The sequence below is a fragment of the Lepisosteus oculatus genome, chromosome 4, assembly GCF_040954835.1.
Source record: "Lepisosteus oculatus isolate fLepOcu1 chromosome 4, fLepOcu1.hap2, whole genome shotgun sequence".
NCBI lineage: Eukaryota > Metazoa > Chordata > Actinopteri > Semionotiformes > Lepisosteidae > Lepisosteus > Lepisosteus oculatus.
Genome location: NC_090699.1, coordinates 64,767,054 through 64,781,973, shown reverse-complemented (window position 1 = coordinate 64,781,973; position 14,920 = coordinate 64,767,054). Strand labels below are relative to the sequence as shown.

At 48.5% G+C, this 14,920-nt stretch overlaps 1 protein-coding gene across 2 annotated transcripts in view; it reads right to left on the bottom strand.

Annotated features, from left to right (window-relative positions):
• The window catches only part of cacna2d2a (calcium channel, voltage-dependent, alpha 2/delta subunit 2a), a 253,399-nt gene extending 242,354 nt beyond the window's left edge, over positions 1-11,045 (bottom strand). For both annotated transcript variants that reach the window (XM_069189531.1, XM_069189532.1), the window contains exon 1: positions 10,517-11,045. In XM_069189531.1, the coding sequence (XP_069045632.1) occupies positions 10,517-10,632 (116 nt within the window). In that variant the 5' untranslated portion in view covers positions 10,633-11,045. The remainder of the gene's footprint in view (positions 1-10,516) is intronic.
• Positions 11,046-14,920: the final 3,875 nt, after the last annotated feature.

Below are 14,920 nucleotides of genomic sequence, written 5' to 3'. Positions count from 1 at the left end.
TTTTCGAGTGTTTTCCAGCATTTAGTACTAGATTATTTTTAAACAGGGTAGCAGGTGACTGTGTGACGAAAGCGCGGGTTAGGAAGATGCGTGCGTCTTTGGGAGCAACCATTAATTAAAATGCACTGTGGGCCTGACAAATACCTTGCGTTGAAAAACAAATGATGTAGATTTTTATGGAAGAAGCAAAATTGTAACTACAGCTGTTACTGTTACTGTTAAGCAGAATTCCCTGGGAGGTAGCTGCCAGAACCCACTCCTTCCAGTTTCCCCCTGTATCAGGGTCAGACTCTTGCACCTCATGTCCACACAAGGTGTCTCCCCCCCAAAAAAAGACCCGGAGCCGTCACAAAATCCCTTTGCCATGTTGTTTCAGGTGCCACATGAGCGGTGCCGTTTCCCGGAGCTGTGGCAGTGCTGACAAACAGCGACTGGCATGCTTTTCTGCTCAGTAAAGCGCAGGATGACATCCTCCAACCGAGAATTGATTAGCTTTCATAGGAGCCTGAATTGCACACATAACAAAGCAGGAAGAAATCACTCGTTGGGCAGCACAGACTGCAGTTGTGCTGTGGCAAAATGGTTAGAATTCCTGTCCTCGGGTAAAGTTTTCGGGACCTGGCACACGGTGTTTCTAACAGGAAGGAAACAGGCACACGGGCTGGTGCCTGCTCAGCTTCGGTGTTTATGCTACTGTTCAATACTGTTCAATCCCCCTTCAACAGAAATAAAGAACACAATGGCCTAACCACATTTCCAGACGAGTGACAAAACACTGCATCTTTGAATTAAGGGGTAATGTCAGGGATTCTACAAGCACAGAGTGAAATTTAGCCAGGACTCCTCAGGTGAACAGTTCTACTCTTACGAGCAGTGGATTTTTAATAACCAAGTTGTCAACCAAGAGTCTCATACAAAGAACAACAAATTCTACAGCACGGCACCCTCGGTCACCCTCCTGTGAATTTGTCTGGAAATTCTGGTTCAGAGGGAAGAGCCCCACCTACACATCCAGTAACAACACAGCAATTTCCTTTTTCTTAGATATCTCCGTGATGAAGGTACATACATATTCACAAAATGTATGTGTGCGTAAACATACACATAGACCTTTTTAACTACGTGCTGCCATCTGAGACAGAAGACACATTCAGCCTCACTCTGTAACTTACAACGTTCAGATGACTCTCAGCTATAAAATGATTCAGACCTGCCAGAGGAAAATGTCAACTCCACTAGAAAGAATAATTAAATAATTAACACACAGGGGATCATATGATGCAAGGAGCAAATTATCACTATTTATTTAAAATTGACTACAAAAACATCATACAGGGCAGGAACCCTGTTGAAATTCTAAAGCACAACCTACTAAAAAAACAGAATGCGTGTAACAATCTTTAAAAGTATCATGCAATGTGGATTGCAAGACAGAACGCTGATGATGAAAAGGTCACCTAGCAATGAGGGGAGAACAAAGCTTAAACTGATGAGACACTGGTGCAGAGCGTGTTGATGTTAATTGCCAGTGACAAAGCCTCTGTCCCCAAGCAAAAAAATGCTCCTTATCTTTCTGGTCCACTACTTACATCCACACGCACACACACATAAAGCATGAAATCTGCAATTAAAAAAAATAATCTTAAAAACAAGGTTTGTAAAAACACCGAGCTAAATTTGGAGGATTTAAAAGCACGCTTAAGACAGGGAGGAGAGGTTGCTATGTGCAGTGCAAGGACTCTTGCCTTCTTCTAGGGGATCAAACACCACCCCCATCCCCGCCACTGCGCCCCCACTCAGGCCGTTAGCTGCTCGACATTCTGGTCCCGTCTCCAAAAGCCTCTCCTCTCCGCTTTCCACCCGCTGACCGCGGCTCATCCTGCACGCTGAGCTGCAGGCCCTGCCTGGGTGCGGAACGAGGCCCTGAGCTCGCCGCTCAGCTGATGCCTGAGCTCGCCGTTTCCACCCCAGTGGAAAAAACGCCCGCTTCCCAAGATTAGGCACGGAATGTGGAGTGTGGGGGAGGAGGAGGAAAAACAAAACAGTGTCTACTTCAGAAGTTCTACCGCGCTGTCCTGCCGTAGGTGTGGAGCTTCCCAGCAGGCCGCAGTCAGGCCTCCGCGAACGTGCAAGACCAGCGCGCTGCTAGTGCGGCCCTTTCCGGCGAGGAGTTAAAAACAAATACAGAGACACTCCAACAGACTTGTGACTGGGGAAAAGCCTAATATTTATTTAGATCGCTGCTTTCCGCGATGATTCTTTTTTTGTGAAAACTTGCTAATTAGCGACTTCTCTTCCGATCGCGTCAGGAAAGCACCGCTCGGCTGATGAAGGAGCTCATCGCGGTAGTCTGCAGCTACATGTCAGTGTTTGCCTTGGCAAACGTGTTAATGTTTTCCAGCGTAAGGAAAACACCTACGACCTAAAACCAGTTTTCTGCCCCAAAGAGTTCTGGGAATTGTGGAGCCATACGGTCGCTCCAGTTACACTTCATGTTCACTTGCTGTCCCGTTCTTGTTGTGCCAGACCTGTCTGCTGCACTTGCTACCATCCATCACCGCGAGGACAGTCACAGCGAGCCGGAGTTTAGCCCAGAAGGCCCAGTGTGCAAGACACGGGCCAGCAGTCCAACGCAGGGCACATCCCTACAAGCACACTTAAAGACGAGCGTGGGGCGTGTGTCTGATGTGTCACAGAATGACTTCCACTGTTCACTTTATTACACCCTGTTATTCCAGGATGGGCTCCAGTTTGCCACCACCCTCACCATCCATGCATTTTCCAACTGCTTTCTCCAATGCATGGTCAGGGGGGAGCCTGAGTCTATCCCGAAAAAGCAAAGGGTACAAGGACACCTGGACGGGATGGCAGCCCGTTGCGGGCAGACACAAACACACGCCCTCACCAGGGCCAACTTTCCCAGAAACCAATAAAGTTTCTCTAGAAGCCAATTACCCCACCAGCATGTCTTTGCACTGTGGGAGGAAACCAGGGCACCCAGAGGAAACCCACACCAGCACAGGGAGAACATACAGACTCCACACAGACAGCACCCCAGGGCTGGAATTGAACCCAGAGCCCCAGTGCTGCCAGGCAGCAGTGCTGGCCGCTGTGCCACGTCACCGCCTCCCTCACCGGCTCTCTGATGATGGATGGGTGTGTTCCTGATGGGGTAGAATATTAGCACTATACTACCACTCTCCTACCTCACCCCACCCCCAGCTCATTTAGCTATCACTTTGATCTCCCCTCTCCTCCTGCGGGATTTGCTGTAATCAGCAACAGTAGCAAGCTGTCCAATTCCATTACCCTGGAACAAATCCCACTTATTCCCACTCACACGTAATTAAGAGTCAGGAACGAGAGGCTAATCTGGGCCGCCTGGCCCAGTTACTTGCCCTTCTGCTCCACTCGCCCTCTGCCTTTGACTGTGGCTTCCATCCCGTTTTACCAGGAGGGAGAAGCTGCTGTTTTCCCTCTGCTGTGACTCTGGGTCATCGCGCGCCATTTGGGAAACCTGTGTGGTTTCGTCGCACAAAGACACAGGACTGGAACGATGGACACAGCAAATGTGATCTCGCCATTAAGCCCTGAGTCATCATTTGCTCCCCTTCCCAGTTTTCCACACTGCTCGCTAATGAGCTGATCAATACTCAGTGACAGACCCTACACCCTACAGCCAGGATATTAGGACCCCCAGCCCCGCCAATTAGGGCACAGGATGTAGATAAACAGGGCCTGGATCACACAGACCAGACAGTGACCGGCTGAGGACGGCTGACTCCAGGAGCACCAGGCAGAGGTCTACCGCAATCCCTGGCCAGAACACCCCCAGATCCCAATCCTATCGGAAACCAACAGGGCCCAAGAGACACGCAATTCAGCCTCACGCACGGAAGTCCTACTGGAAGAATGGGACACGACTGAACTGCAGAATGTTGGCATTTCAGAAGCTTGCAAAATAACCTGCATGTGAAGTTCAAGCGATAGCTGGACATGAGGGCCCTCGAGACCTTAATTAGTCCGTGGGGAACCGCTATTAAATATTATTAGTAACTTTGAATTATTTAAGCATGCATTAGCATTGAGATTGAGTGCTAATGCCAGTACCTTTTCCGAAAAGTAATTCCAGGCTCTTATGCAATGCAAGATATTAGATATCAATATATCATTAGCATATGTAAGGATATCTGAAAAATGACCAGAGAAAAAAAAAGAAATTAATGTTTTCTCTGTACGAAGGAGAACGAGGAGTAGAAAATGCAAATGCACTCAAGAACCCAAGACAAATTACAGACGAGAGGAGGCCATTCGGGTTCAGCTATGCCGCTTGGGAATTAGCAGTTAATTGATCCCGGGATCTCATCCAGACGTTTCTCGGGAGAAGCCAGAGAAAACGGACTTCAACAACACGGCTCCCACTCAAAAAAAACTTTCCCTGGTGCACTCGTCGTCTGGCGACGCCTCTCAAGCAGCACCGCGGTGTTTCCTGATGGACTCGGGACCCAGGGGTGCCGTCGGAGGGCCGATCCAGCTGGGCTGTCTTGCAAATGCACAGATGCACCCAGCCAAGAGCACAAGCCCTCACGCAGCTCCGCGGGGGTCATTAAGAGCTGCATGTGCCTGGACATCAAATTAGAAAAGTAACTCCCCGGGTTTCATATTATTATTATTATTATTATTATTATTATTATTATTATTATTATTATTATTAATTGCTTACACTTATATAGCGCTTTTCTGGACACTCCACTCAAAGCGCTTTACAGGTAATGGGGATCCCCTCCACCACCACCAATGTGCAGCATCCATTGCAATAACCGGTTGCAAAACAGCTTAACTGAAAATGTATTTCGGGACTTTGCCGGTAGTTAAGTCACCATTTTGCCACAGTTTCTTGCTGCGTCGCTGAGAGTGGCTGTACTCTCACATCAAAAGGTCACAGGTCACAGTGCTTCAAGGGAGATCTAAGCCTCCGAGGGGCTACAAGGCTGTGACGAGCGGCCAGTACAGCCCAGTGAGACCCCCCCAGATTCCACCTCACTCGCGCCTGTATCTCTGGGACTGGAGTCTGTGAACAATGCCCTCTTATTTTCATCTCACTCAAAAACAGAAATCGCTGTCAGCATGCTGCTCGCTGCCTTCAGAAGAGATTTATAATTCTACTGTGTCGTTTTGGCTTTTTTGTTGTGCTTGTGTCCTTTCACACAGAAAAACGGGAAAAAAAAAATGTTTCACCCTAAGACTCCTGTCGTATACTCCTATAGTCATGCAGCTAAAGAGGTTTTTGTGGGTGCTTCTGTAATAAATAAGAGCTCTTCGTTTTTTTTGCTTTTTTGACATACAAAACAGGTCTGCCTGGGTGGACTCTGAAAACCATTCCACTCCACTCCATTCCACTCACGTTCTGCCATGCAAAAGTCTCAGACACCCCAGACAAGACCAAGACTTCCTCTGCACGAGTGACTTGATTATTAGCAATTTATTCAAAGCCCTCTCTAGTGGTTTCTGCTATTAAAACAATTTTGAATGTTGTCAGTACAGCTAAGTACAACTTAGGTTAGGTTAAGCGAGAAGAAACCAAACAAGTCAGTAAGCAATTTTTAACTTGCCTTAGAACAAGATTTTTTCAGATATACAGGTTTTTCTATATATATATATAGTTTCCAGATTCAAGGTATCTCCAGGCAACTATATGCATCTTCTTTATTAATTTTTCTCTTGCCTTGGCTTGCACCAGTCTCTCTAGCCATTATGCACGTTAGAATTCTTCTATGCTCTGTTGACAAATGTGTTAAAAATGCTCCTTTTTCCAATAGGAATTATTTAACTGATCGTTTTTCCCGTTTTTGGTCTTTAAAACAGTGTGTAATTAACATCGCAGAGTTCATTTAGCATTCGTGTATACTGTGTTGCCCCAACAATTCAGTTTTTAATTTTAATTAGCAATCCAGATCTTTGGAGAACAATGAGGAGCATAAAAGACAATCAATTAAGGACGATAGCACAGCGATGACTCTCCTCTTCCGTGGCCCAGAGTGCGCTTGAAGTTAGCGTTAACATTGAAACGGAGCCTCTATAGCAGCACGCTGCAGGCCAAACCAGATTATTCCGAGGTCAGCGTGAACGCCACTTCCTGGAAGGGGCTGTCACAGGAGGGGTCACTGACTGTCAATGGGGGGGATGAAACTCTCCAGCATCAGCAGCGGCAGAATTGCTAGAATTGCTCCAACAACTAGAAAGAGCTTGATGGTCCAGATCGGGGAGCTCCAATCTGTGTCCTGGAGAACCCCCATCCTGTAGGATTCATAGGTCACCTCAGGTCACCTTCTTCTACGGCTTGGGAACATTCGAAAGTTACTGATCAATTAAGCTGGTGATTTGTTCGATTAAATGAGCCCCGGGAGCAGAAGGCCAACATGCTTTCAGATTTTTTAACACGGTTTCTAAAAGACCCGATTTGACAAATTGCCCACTTCATTGATCGCAGGCGATCGTGGATTGTTCTCAGTGGATCGCGGGTGGCTTGTGTGACTGAGGGCCCTGCTGCAGGGTCTGTCTGTCTGACTGGGGAACTCTGGTTCAGTGCAAGGATGGGTCGGGCCAGAACACGAAGACCAGGGCCTGCAGGGTGAGCCGGTCCTGCAAACCAGCAGCTAAAGTAACACTTTAAAGACGGGTCATGCGACTTGCTTCTCCGAATACCGCGTAACGGAGAGGAACCCGCTGTGGTGGTCTGGAGTAGACCGCCTCTTACTGGCAGGCCTGCACCGTCTGCAGAATGGCGGGTGGCAGGGCAGGGCACCCCTCATCAACTGCACTCGGCATTTCCAGCAGCTTGTGTGGGATGGGTTGCATTAAAATGGGGGTACACTCACCCACCGCCAGATGCACAAAGGCAGTGTGTGTGTGTGTGTTTTATAATATATAGCATACGACGCTATTTTGTTCTGGTGTTTTCCCCACCAGTACACCGGGAGGGGCGTGGCACTGGCGCTTCAGAAGGTTCCAAATCGCGCGGGACAAGTGAAGACGGCGAGGACGCGTGAGGACGTGCTCGTGCATGTGTGTGTGTGTGTCCCCCCGGCGCTGCAGGAACGCGCTCGGCGGTGTGCGCGGGCAGGTTGGGCCCGAGACGGCCCTTTCCTTCCGGCCCCCACACCCGGGCCGGGCTTCCCAGAACCCGGAAAACAGATGCTTTTCCTCTCGGGATTCGAACCCCCTTCGCCCCCCCCGACTGAGTGCTTATTTCATGGGCTGTATTTATTTTTTTTTGGGTGGGGGCACTAAAAATGCCTGATCTCCCTCTCCTGGCCAGTCGGTGACAATCACGAGCCTAGCGAGGTGCCGAAAACGTCTTTAGATGTTTAGATGCTGGGGTCACGACAGGACAGGCAGCCCTGCACTGCCTCCGCAAATTCTATTACAACGTATCGAAAGGCCTGTGTTCCAGTTTTTTTAAAAAAAAAAAAACACCCAAACAAACAAAACGACGCTCACCCGCGTCGGTGTCGCGCGCCCGTGTTTTTCTGCCAAAGATTTATGTCGGCACGTCGCCTGAGTGGGTTGACCCGTCATTACAGGGCCTTTTCAAACAGTGCAAATACCATTCCGTCTGTGTTTGGGTGGGGGGAGTTGGTGGACTGTTCGGTGCGAGCAGAAATCCAGAAAGAAATGTGCAGCCTGCTCCAGCGGGTCCGCCAAGATTTCTCATCACAATTACGGGCGGAATACTTTATGTTTTTTCTCCCGCCCCCACTGTTATTCTAAGCCAACATAACGACCCCGCAGGTGTTGAACTGTCCGGCGCGGGGATGAGGTTTGATGGCGTTTGCGTGATGTGAAAACGTCTTCATCACCGCTGCACGCGAATTAAAATAAATATTGCATAACCCCCCACCCCAGAAAAAAAGCAATGCCTGCGGCAAATGGCAAACAATTTTAGGGCCTCTCGTGTGATCGCCGTGCTTAAACCGAAACAGCGGACAGGGATCAATTAAAACACATACACACACAGCGTTTATAAAGTTCGAAAATGTAAAAAAAAAACAAGGTACTGTTGTAATAAAATAAGTATCCTAATAGCCACCGTCCCGGTGTTTTTCACTCCTGTGTGTATGGAGTGCGACAAAAGACCTATGAAGTTAAGAGTCATGAAGGGCGAATTCGTACTGATTACACTGTACTGTACATATAGATATCTACCTCAATATATGTATCGATACATTTTCCATTGATACTCTGTATATCCGCTTGTTTGTTCCGGATCGCGATTCGTCGGTAACAGACAACACATTAGAAATAAAAACAGTTCAAGAAGAGTCGCGTTTATTGATGACGGGCGAGCATTCAAAGGTTTTGGCGATGTTTTTCATCGGTGTAATCAAATTTTCAATTTGCAACACGAGAACTAAAAAACGACTGAACAGTTATTTGTATTATTTTAAAATCACCCGCAGTTCTTTTTAATACGTGGGGGGAAAAACAACGGAATGGTAAAAATCGGACTGGAAAACGGTCATACCTTCTCAAACTCTCTAAGCAGTTAATCGTTCTGAATTATTTACACAGCACAGACTTTCTTCATCAGGGGCTCCGGTTTTCTTTTCCGAAAAGTGGGAAGCAGACGTTACTGTGCACGTTTTGTTTTTAAAATTAAGAAACGACGCAGAAACATGTCTTAAAAATCTCCAGGAAAAAACAAAACACAAAACAACGCAAGCGATAACTGACGTAAATATTTAAATATCTGCATTGGACCTGGGTGATGTTTGTCGGGGGTTTTTTTCAAAATAAAAAAAAAACACGATGTATAAAAGCAGAGGTCTACCGGAAAGGCGACGGCGCGTGCCGGAGGCTCACGGAGGATGCGCGAGAGCGGCTGCCTAAGTTGGGACCGCCGCCCGCGCCCACCTTCACGCGCGGACCGGAACCGCGCTCTTGGAAGAGTTCAACAGCTGTCAAACCAGAAACTGTACATTCGTGTGTGTGTGTATATATATATGACTATATATACGGCTATGTAATATCGATCTGATAATGGAGATGGCGTCGAACTATCAAAATCTCACAGTGGAAAACCACCCGTCTCAGCATTCAATATAATTCAAACGATATCGGCGGCACTAACTCATGATCGTCATTTCAGTGCAACAGGACACACCGAAATGAACCCGCGTCGTTAAAACAAGACTGCATCTTTGACCGAGACTCCGGCCGCGCCAGGCAGTAATTGGCGTTCGTCAGGATGAAGACATTAGTACTCCACAACACCGTCTTAAATGAATAAGGGAAAATTAAACTACAGCCGTCTTGGCGAATGCGTACCGTCTTACCATGCGTAAGGGGAAATAAAATAAACGATTTGCAGCCTATACGAAATTCGAATTAAAAATGAAGTAAATGGTCCGGGAAAGGTTACACGTGGAGATTTTTCCTGGGGGGGGATTGCGTTTTCAACAGCTGGGGCTAATCACTCACCCGCGGGCGAAACGTCCTAAAAATGTCTGCAAGAGCTCACCCTTTACCCCGACATCAAACAGTTGTGGTCGTGAAAGACGGGCTCCCGGGGATCAGGCTGCAGGCTGCAGGCGTGCGGACTGCGGAGCCCGATCGACACCTGCCCTCTGAGGACGTGAGAGCGGCTCGTTCGGGAAAGAGAGGCGAGCGCGAGCCGGGGGACCGGAGAAGGGGGTCGAACGGGCACGTGAAGGGAAGGAAGGGGTACGGTATCGCTCGCGCTCCGTCCTCCCCGCTGCTCCGCCGAAAGACCTCCGTCACGTCGCGTTTTGTTTTGTTTAAATAAAATGTGCGGCAAAGGTCGCAAACCTAAAACAAGGTTCTGACTGGAGGTTCAGGGCATTGCACATAAGTGCGTTTTAAAAGTGCTGCATTCAAGTGGGGGCAAAGACCTCAATCAAGCCCATCGAGTGCCGTCTAACACATTCAGCCCCCGTCTCCAGGAGAGTGTGCGCCGAGCGACTACCACACCACACGGGGCTACAGTGTCCCTCCTCCCGGCGCCCTCAAAGGAGAACGCCGAACCAGCAACACGTTTAAAGTCAGCCGTTTTTTTTTAAAAAAAAAACCCAAAACAAAATAGCGGTTCAGCTGCAACTCCGCGACGGCGACCGTCGGGGGCTACAGCGCTCCGAAAAGAGGGGGATGAGCGAGTTGCTCGGACCCTGGTCAGGCAGAGACTGTAACGGACCGTCCCCTTCACAGACAAGCCGGTACAGAGTCAGTGGAAGAATTAAGAAAAAAAAAAAGGCAAACTCGAGCCGAATTAACAGGCAGATCTCAAGGAGCAGAGAGCCCCGCCGAGCGAGCGAGCGAGCGAGCTTGCGAGAAAGAGAGCGAGAGAGAGAGATAGAGACGAGGTCCCAGTTTTTTAAGCAGCGGTGTAACAGTGTCAGCCCGCTCCATCCCACCACCGCGCACGGCGCAGTCCGCAGGCACCTGCCCCACTTCCCGCCTGCGTCTCCCCGGCCCGGCCCCGTCCAGCGCCAGTACTTACGTGTACTGCTGAGGAAAGATGAAGCTCTCCGCTCCCGGCGAGGAGACGCTGAAAATCAGGACAGTTGGGACGGAGACGAAGCAGAAGATGCTGCAGGACTGAGCGCAGATCGCCATTTTCCATTAAAAATTCAAGAAACAGAGAGGGAGGGGGGGTCGAAAGATGTAACTGTAGTGCAGGAATTCTCTCTCTCTTGCGAGGCAACCCAAACAGAGGCGGTGTGCTGCTGCTTCTCCTGCGCCGGGAGATGAGGAAGATCCCCGAGGTGTCCCCCTCGCTGTGAGACCTCAGAAGGGAATTTTGTGGAGTGGAGTGGCAGCTATAGACAGGCGGTACGATTTTAAGATACACAGATGCATTGATGCTGCTGCCGCCGCCGCCGCTGCTGTGCCGCTACTTGCTCGCCGTCTCCGCGCTCTCTCTCTCTCCCCACTGTAACAAACGCACTGAGCGAACACAAACCGATACATCCACTCAAATATTCATACACGGCCGACGGGGGCGCGCGTTAGGGCCACCCCCCCTCCTCCTCCTCCTCCTCCTGCCGTCCCGTTACCCGTGTGCGCGCTCCCGTCCCGATCCCAGGAGAGCGCGCCGCGCTCGGCAATCGGCACGCGAGCGGTGTTTTCGGTTCCAGTTTTCCCGACTTTTTGCTGGAGCAGCGCGGCGAGTGTGGGAGATAGGGGTGTAAACATCTGCCGGATGAGAAAAAAAAAAGTACCACAAATCGAAATGAACACGAAAGCATTTGTCAACAGAACTACAAAAACGTGCAGCATTTTCTTTCATAAATAATATGGTGGTGCTTTTTTTTTTTTGTGTGTGTGGAAAGGACCGAATCACATGATGGAGAAAAATACATTGATTTTAAATCTAATCGATTAACTTTTCATTTTTGAAAATGAAAATACACATTAAAAAAATATCGTCTATTGATTCATTACGTAGTATATTTGTATACATTTTAATACCTTACTTAGGGACAGAATTGTGAATTGTTTTTAATTAGTTAATCAGTTAACGAAAATCACACACCGTACCTCAAGTGAGATTGACATTTTAAAGACTGGAGGAAAACTATTACTGTTAACTGAAGATCAACTTGTGTTAAATGAGCAGTCAGTGGGAATAATCTACAATTACCTCAGTCGCATGAGGTGGAATCGGAAACTTTGTAAACAATCTACGTTTTTGAAAAACAGACTATTTCGCATAGTTTTTCCCAGTCACTACGAGTCTTGCAGACCATGATTCCACCCTCTTGCTGGTCAGAAATCCGCTTATCTGTGACCTGAGGTGATGTATCACGAAAGACGCTTGATAAAATAGAGATTCTTATTATTGAAAAAGAAGATGAACTTAATTACCAAAAGTCTCCAGGGGATGTACCAGCTGAGATTGTCTTTTTATTTAGCCTGTCTTTTGAAATGCAGAGAGCTGTTTTTTTTTTAAAAAAAAAAAGCCTGACACAGTGATGACGATGAATAAAAAGAAAGATGGTATGAAAATCTCTCATTTCCAACGTTATGCTTTAGGGGACCAGACGTTGAAGTTCAATCATGGAATTTTTTACGCCTGAGAAAAAATTTAAGTTGGTCGACTCGTATCGTAATTAATCATTGGCTTGATTTACTCGTTTCTACACCTATAAAACCTATCTTTGATGTATAATAGACCTCTAACCATATATGTATAATAGTCCTCTAAAGTTATCCGTATGATAGAACTCTAACCATTTATGTATAATGGACATATGATCATAGATGTATAATTGACGTACTGTATAACGATATACGTATATTAGGGATGTCATTCTAGACGTATTACGGACCACATTTATAGGTCTAAGGTATGCGTTTAATAGACGTACAGTGTATGCTACATTTATTGCCTACTGGAAACCTTCCACACAGAAATGTTCGACTCGGGCCACAGCCCTCCGCATAGGGGGGAGCGGAGGCTCTGTGGCTCAGGATCTGCACCTGTGGCTGGAAGGTTGCAGGTTCAAATCCCGCGGCCGGCAGAGGAATCTTATTCTACCGGGCCCCTGAGCAAGGCCCTTAACCATTCGGGCTCCAGGGGTGCTGTACAATGGCTGGCCCCAATGTGCTCTGACCCCCCAGCTTCTCTCTCCCTGTCTGTGTGTCTCATGGAGAGCAAGCTGGGGTCTGCGAAAAGATGAATTGCTAATGCAAGAAATTGTAAAGGGCTAATAAAGTTGGCTAGTTTTCCTAGCTAGGGAAACTCGACTCGCGTCACGCTCTCCCTTTTTCCCGAGCTGTATGAAACATGGTCCCCAGCAATCGCCCCCCACCTCTTCTCACGCCCTTGGCACCGTATCGATTAGCTGAAGACACGTAGGGCCTCTGTTACAGTAGGAATGTGCTCCAAAATACCAGCTCTGTGCTGCAGGAGAAGAACGGGCCGTCAACAAAACCTGCTTCGCTTGCCAGTTAAAACATGAAGGGAAAGCAAATTAAGCCGCAATGTGGATCCACACCTAGAGTGTGACTGAAGTAAAGCCCTTGTGACTGCCATTAACAATCAGCTTAGCCGGCTCCATTGTTTTACTGCTAATTAGCCTCTCGACTTGCACGGGGAAGGAAAAGGGGGCTGGGATTCGCGGGATGTAATTTATGGATGGAAATGATTCCGCGGAGATACGAACCGTGTGTAAGACACACACACAAAAAAAATCTTCACTGCAGCACGCTCTTCCCTCTCAACCAGTTTCGGGCACCAAAAAAAAAAAACCCGTCAAAACGCACGTTGCATCGGAACTTCAGGGTCGCCAACACGCGCTTCTGGCTGCAAATTGAAACGCTTCAGTTAACACCGGGAGAGCTGCAAACTGGAGAAGTCCAGGGGGTTGGGGGGGAGACACACTCAACAACAGCGCGTCTGTTTCACGCGTCAGGGCTGCTTGTTGGAGTACCGGGCAGCTGGTGCGCTCTTTAAGGCAATGGGGCATCATGCTAAAACGCGTTTGAAGAGGTGCCCTTTGACCTTGATCTAAAAATACCCCTTGCTCCCTCAAAAAAAAAATAAAAATCTCAAATGCATTGGAACAAACTGCATTCCAGTATTAAATAATTCATTTATTAGAAGTTTGGATTAGTAATGTAGCTGTGAGTCATAATAAAAGAGGCATATATTTTCTCCCTCTCTCTCTCTCCTGCTGACTCACATATCCCACTTTTTTATTTAAAATAATGTATTGATGACTCAAATAACCTACTATTAAACAAGTGAGGAGAAGATGACAACTTGCTCTGCAAGAACCGAGCGAATTGAGTGACGTGTAGCCGCGGCAGGGTGGGATTGCGGGATCTGGACGTTCTGCGGCGCCTAGTAATGCATTAGTCAGCAGGGAGAGCCGCAGACTATAATGTGCACAACTGGCTGCAAGTGTTCAATAGGCACCTGTGTGGCATTTTAAAGAACGATCTATTACTATTGCACAATCTGAGGTCGAGGACCGTTAAATACAAACCCCTTCCTTATTGTCTGTGGCTTTTCCTGTTGTGGCCCAGCTGAGCAAACAGCTGATAACGCGGTCACAAGGAAACGGCGTGCCCCCTGCTGTGCAGCGGGTCTCAGACGGCAAACCGCTCCTCGCCGTGCGTGTTGGTCTGGGAACTGAGCGACACCTGCAGCGCTGCGCGGGATCGATCGGCCCCCTCTGGCCTCAGCGGTCTCCCAGGCAGGCAGGCTGGCAGGCAGCACGCAGAAGGAACAGAAAGAGCCGCCCTGGGGAGTCCCCGGGAAAGGGCAGCAGCCTCGTGATTCAGCAGACCGCTGCTCACCCGTCATGGCCGGGGAGGAAGGAGAGAAATGCAACATCGCAGCGCCCCAGATGAGGCATTCAGGTCCAGAGCTCGGAACCTTAGAGCTGTGCTTGTCCTTGGCTACCTCAGTGTGGCAGCCCCACCCTCACTTCAGCCTTGAGCACTCCAGGGCCCTGGGCAGAGCTGAAAAGGGAGGCCTGGGATATCATGAAGCATCCCCCACGGTTTAATCACCGGGAGCCGATAGCTGACGCTGTTGTGGTAAAGCCACTAATCCTTCTTAGTAAACTGGGGAGATTGATCGGCTGAGTATCGGATCCGCTTGGCGAAAACAGGCAGATCAATGCCTCCATGTCAGTTGATCTTTAGGGATCTCTAGAAGGGCAGGGCCTCGCAGCGGACTGAGGGTCCTGGCGGGACGCGAGGCCTCACCCGAAATGTTGCGCCTGCCAATCTGCCATCGACGCGAACAACAGGGCAGAAACACAATGCTATTTTAGGTCGCCTTCCAGTTCTTTTGGGGTTACTCCTCGGCGGAGAAGCCGAAATAGAACATTGTTATAGAGGAATTAATCACACCTTGTTTCCCCTGTCTCCCGGCTCGGAGAAGGCTTCT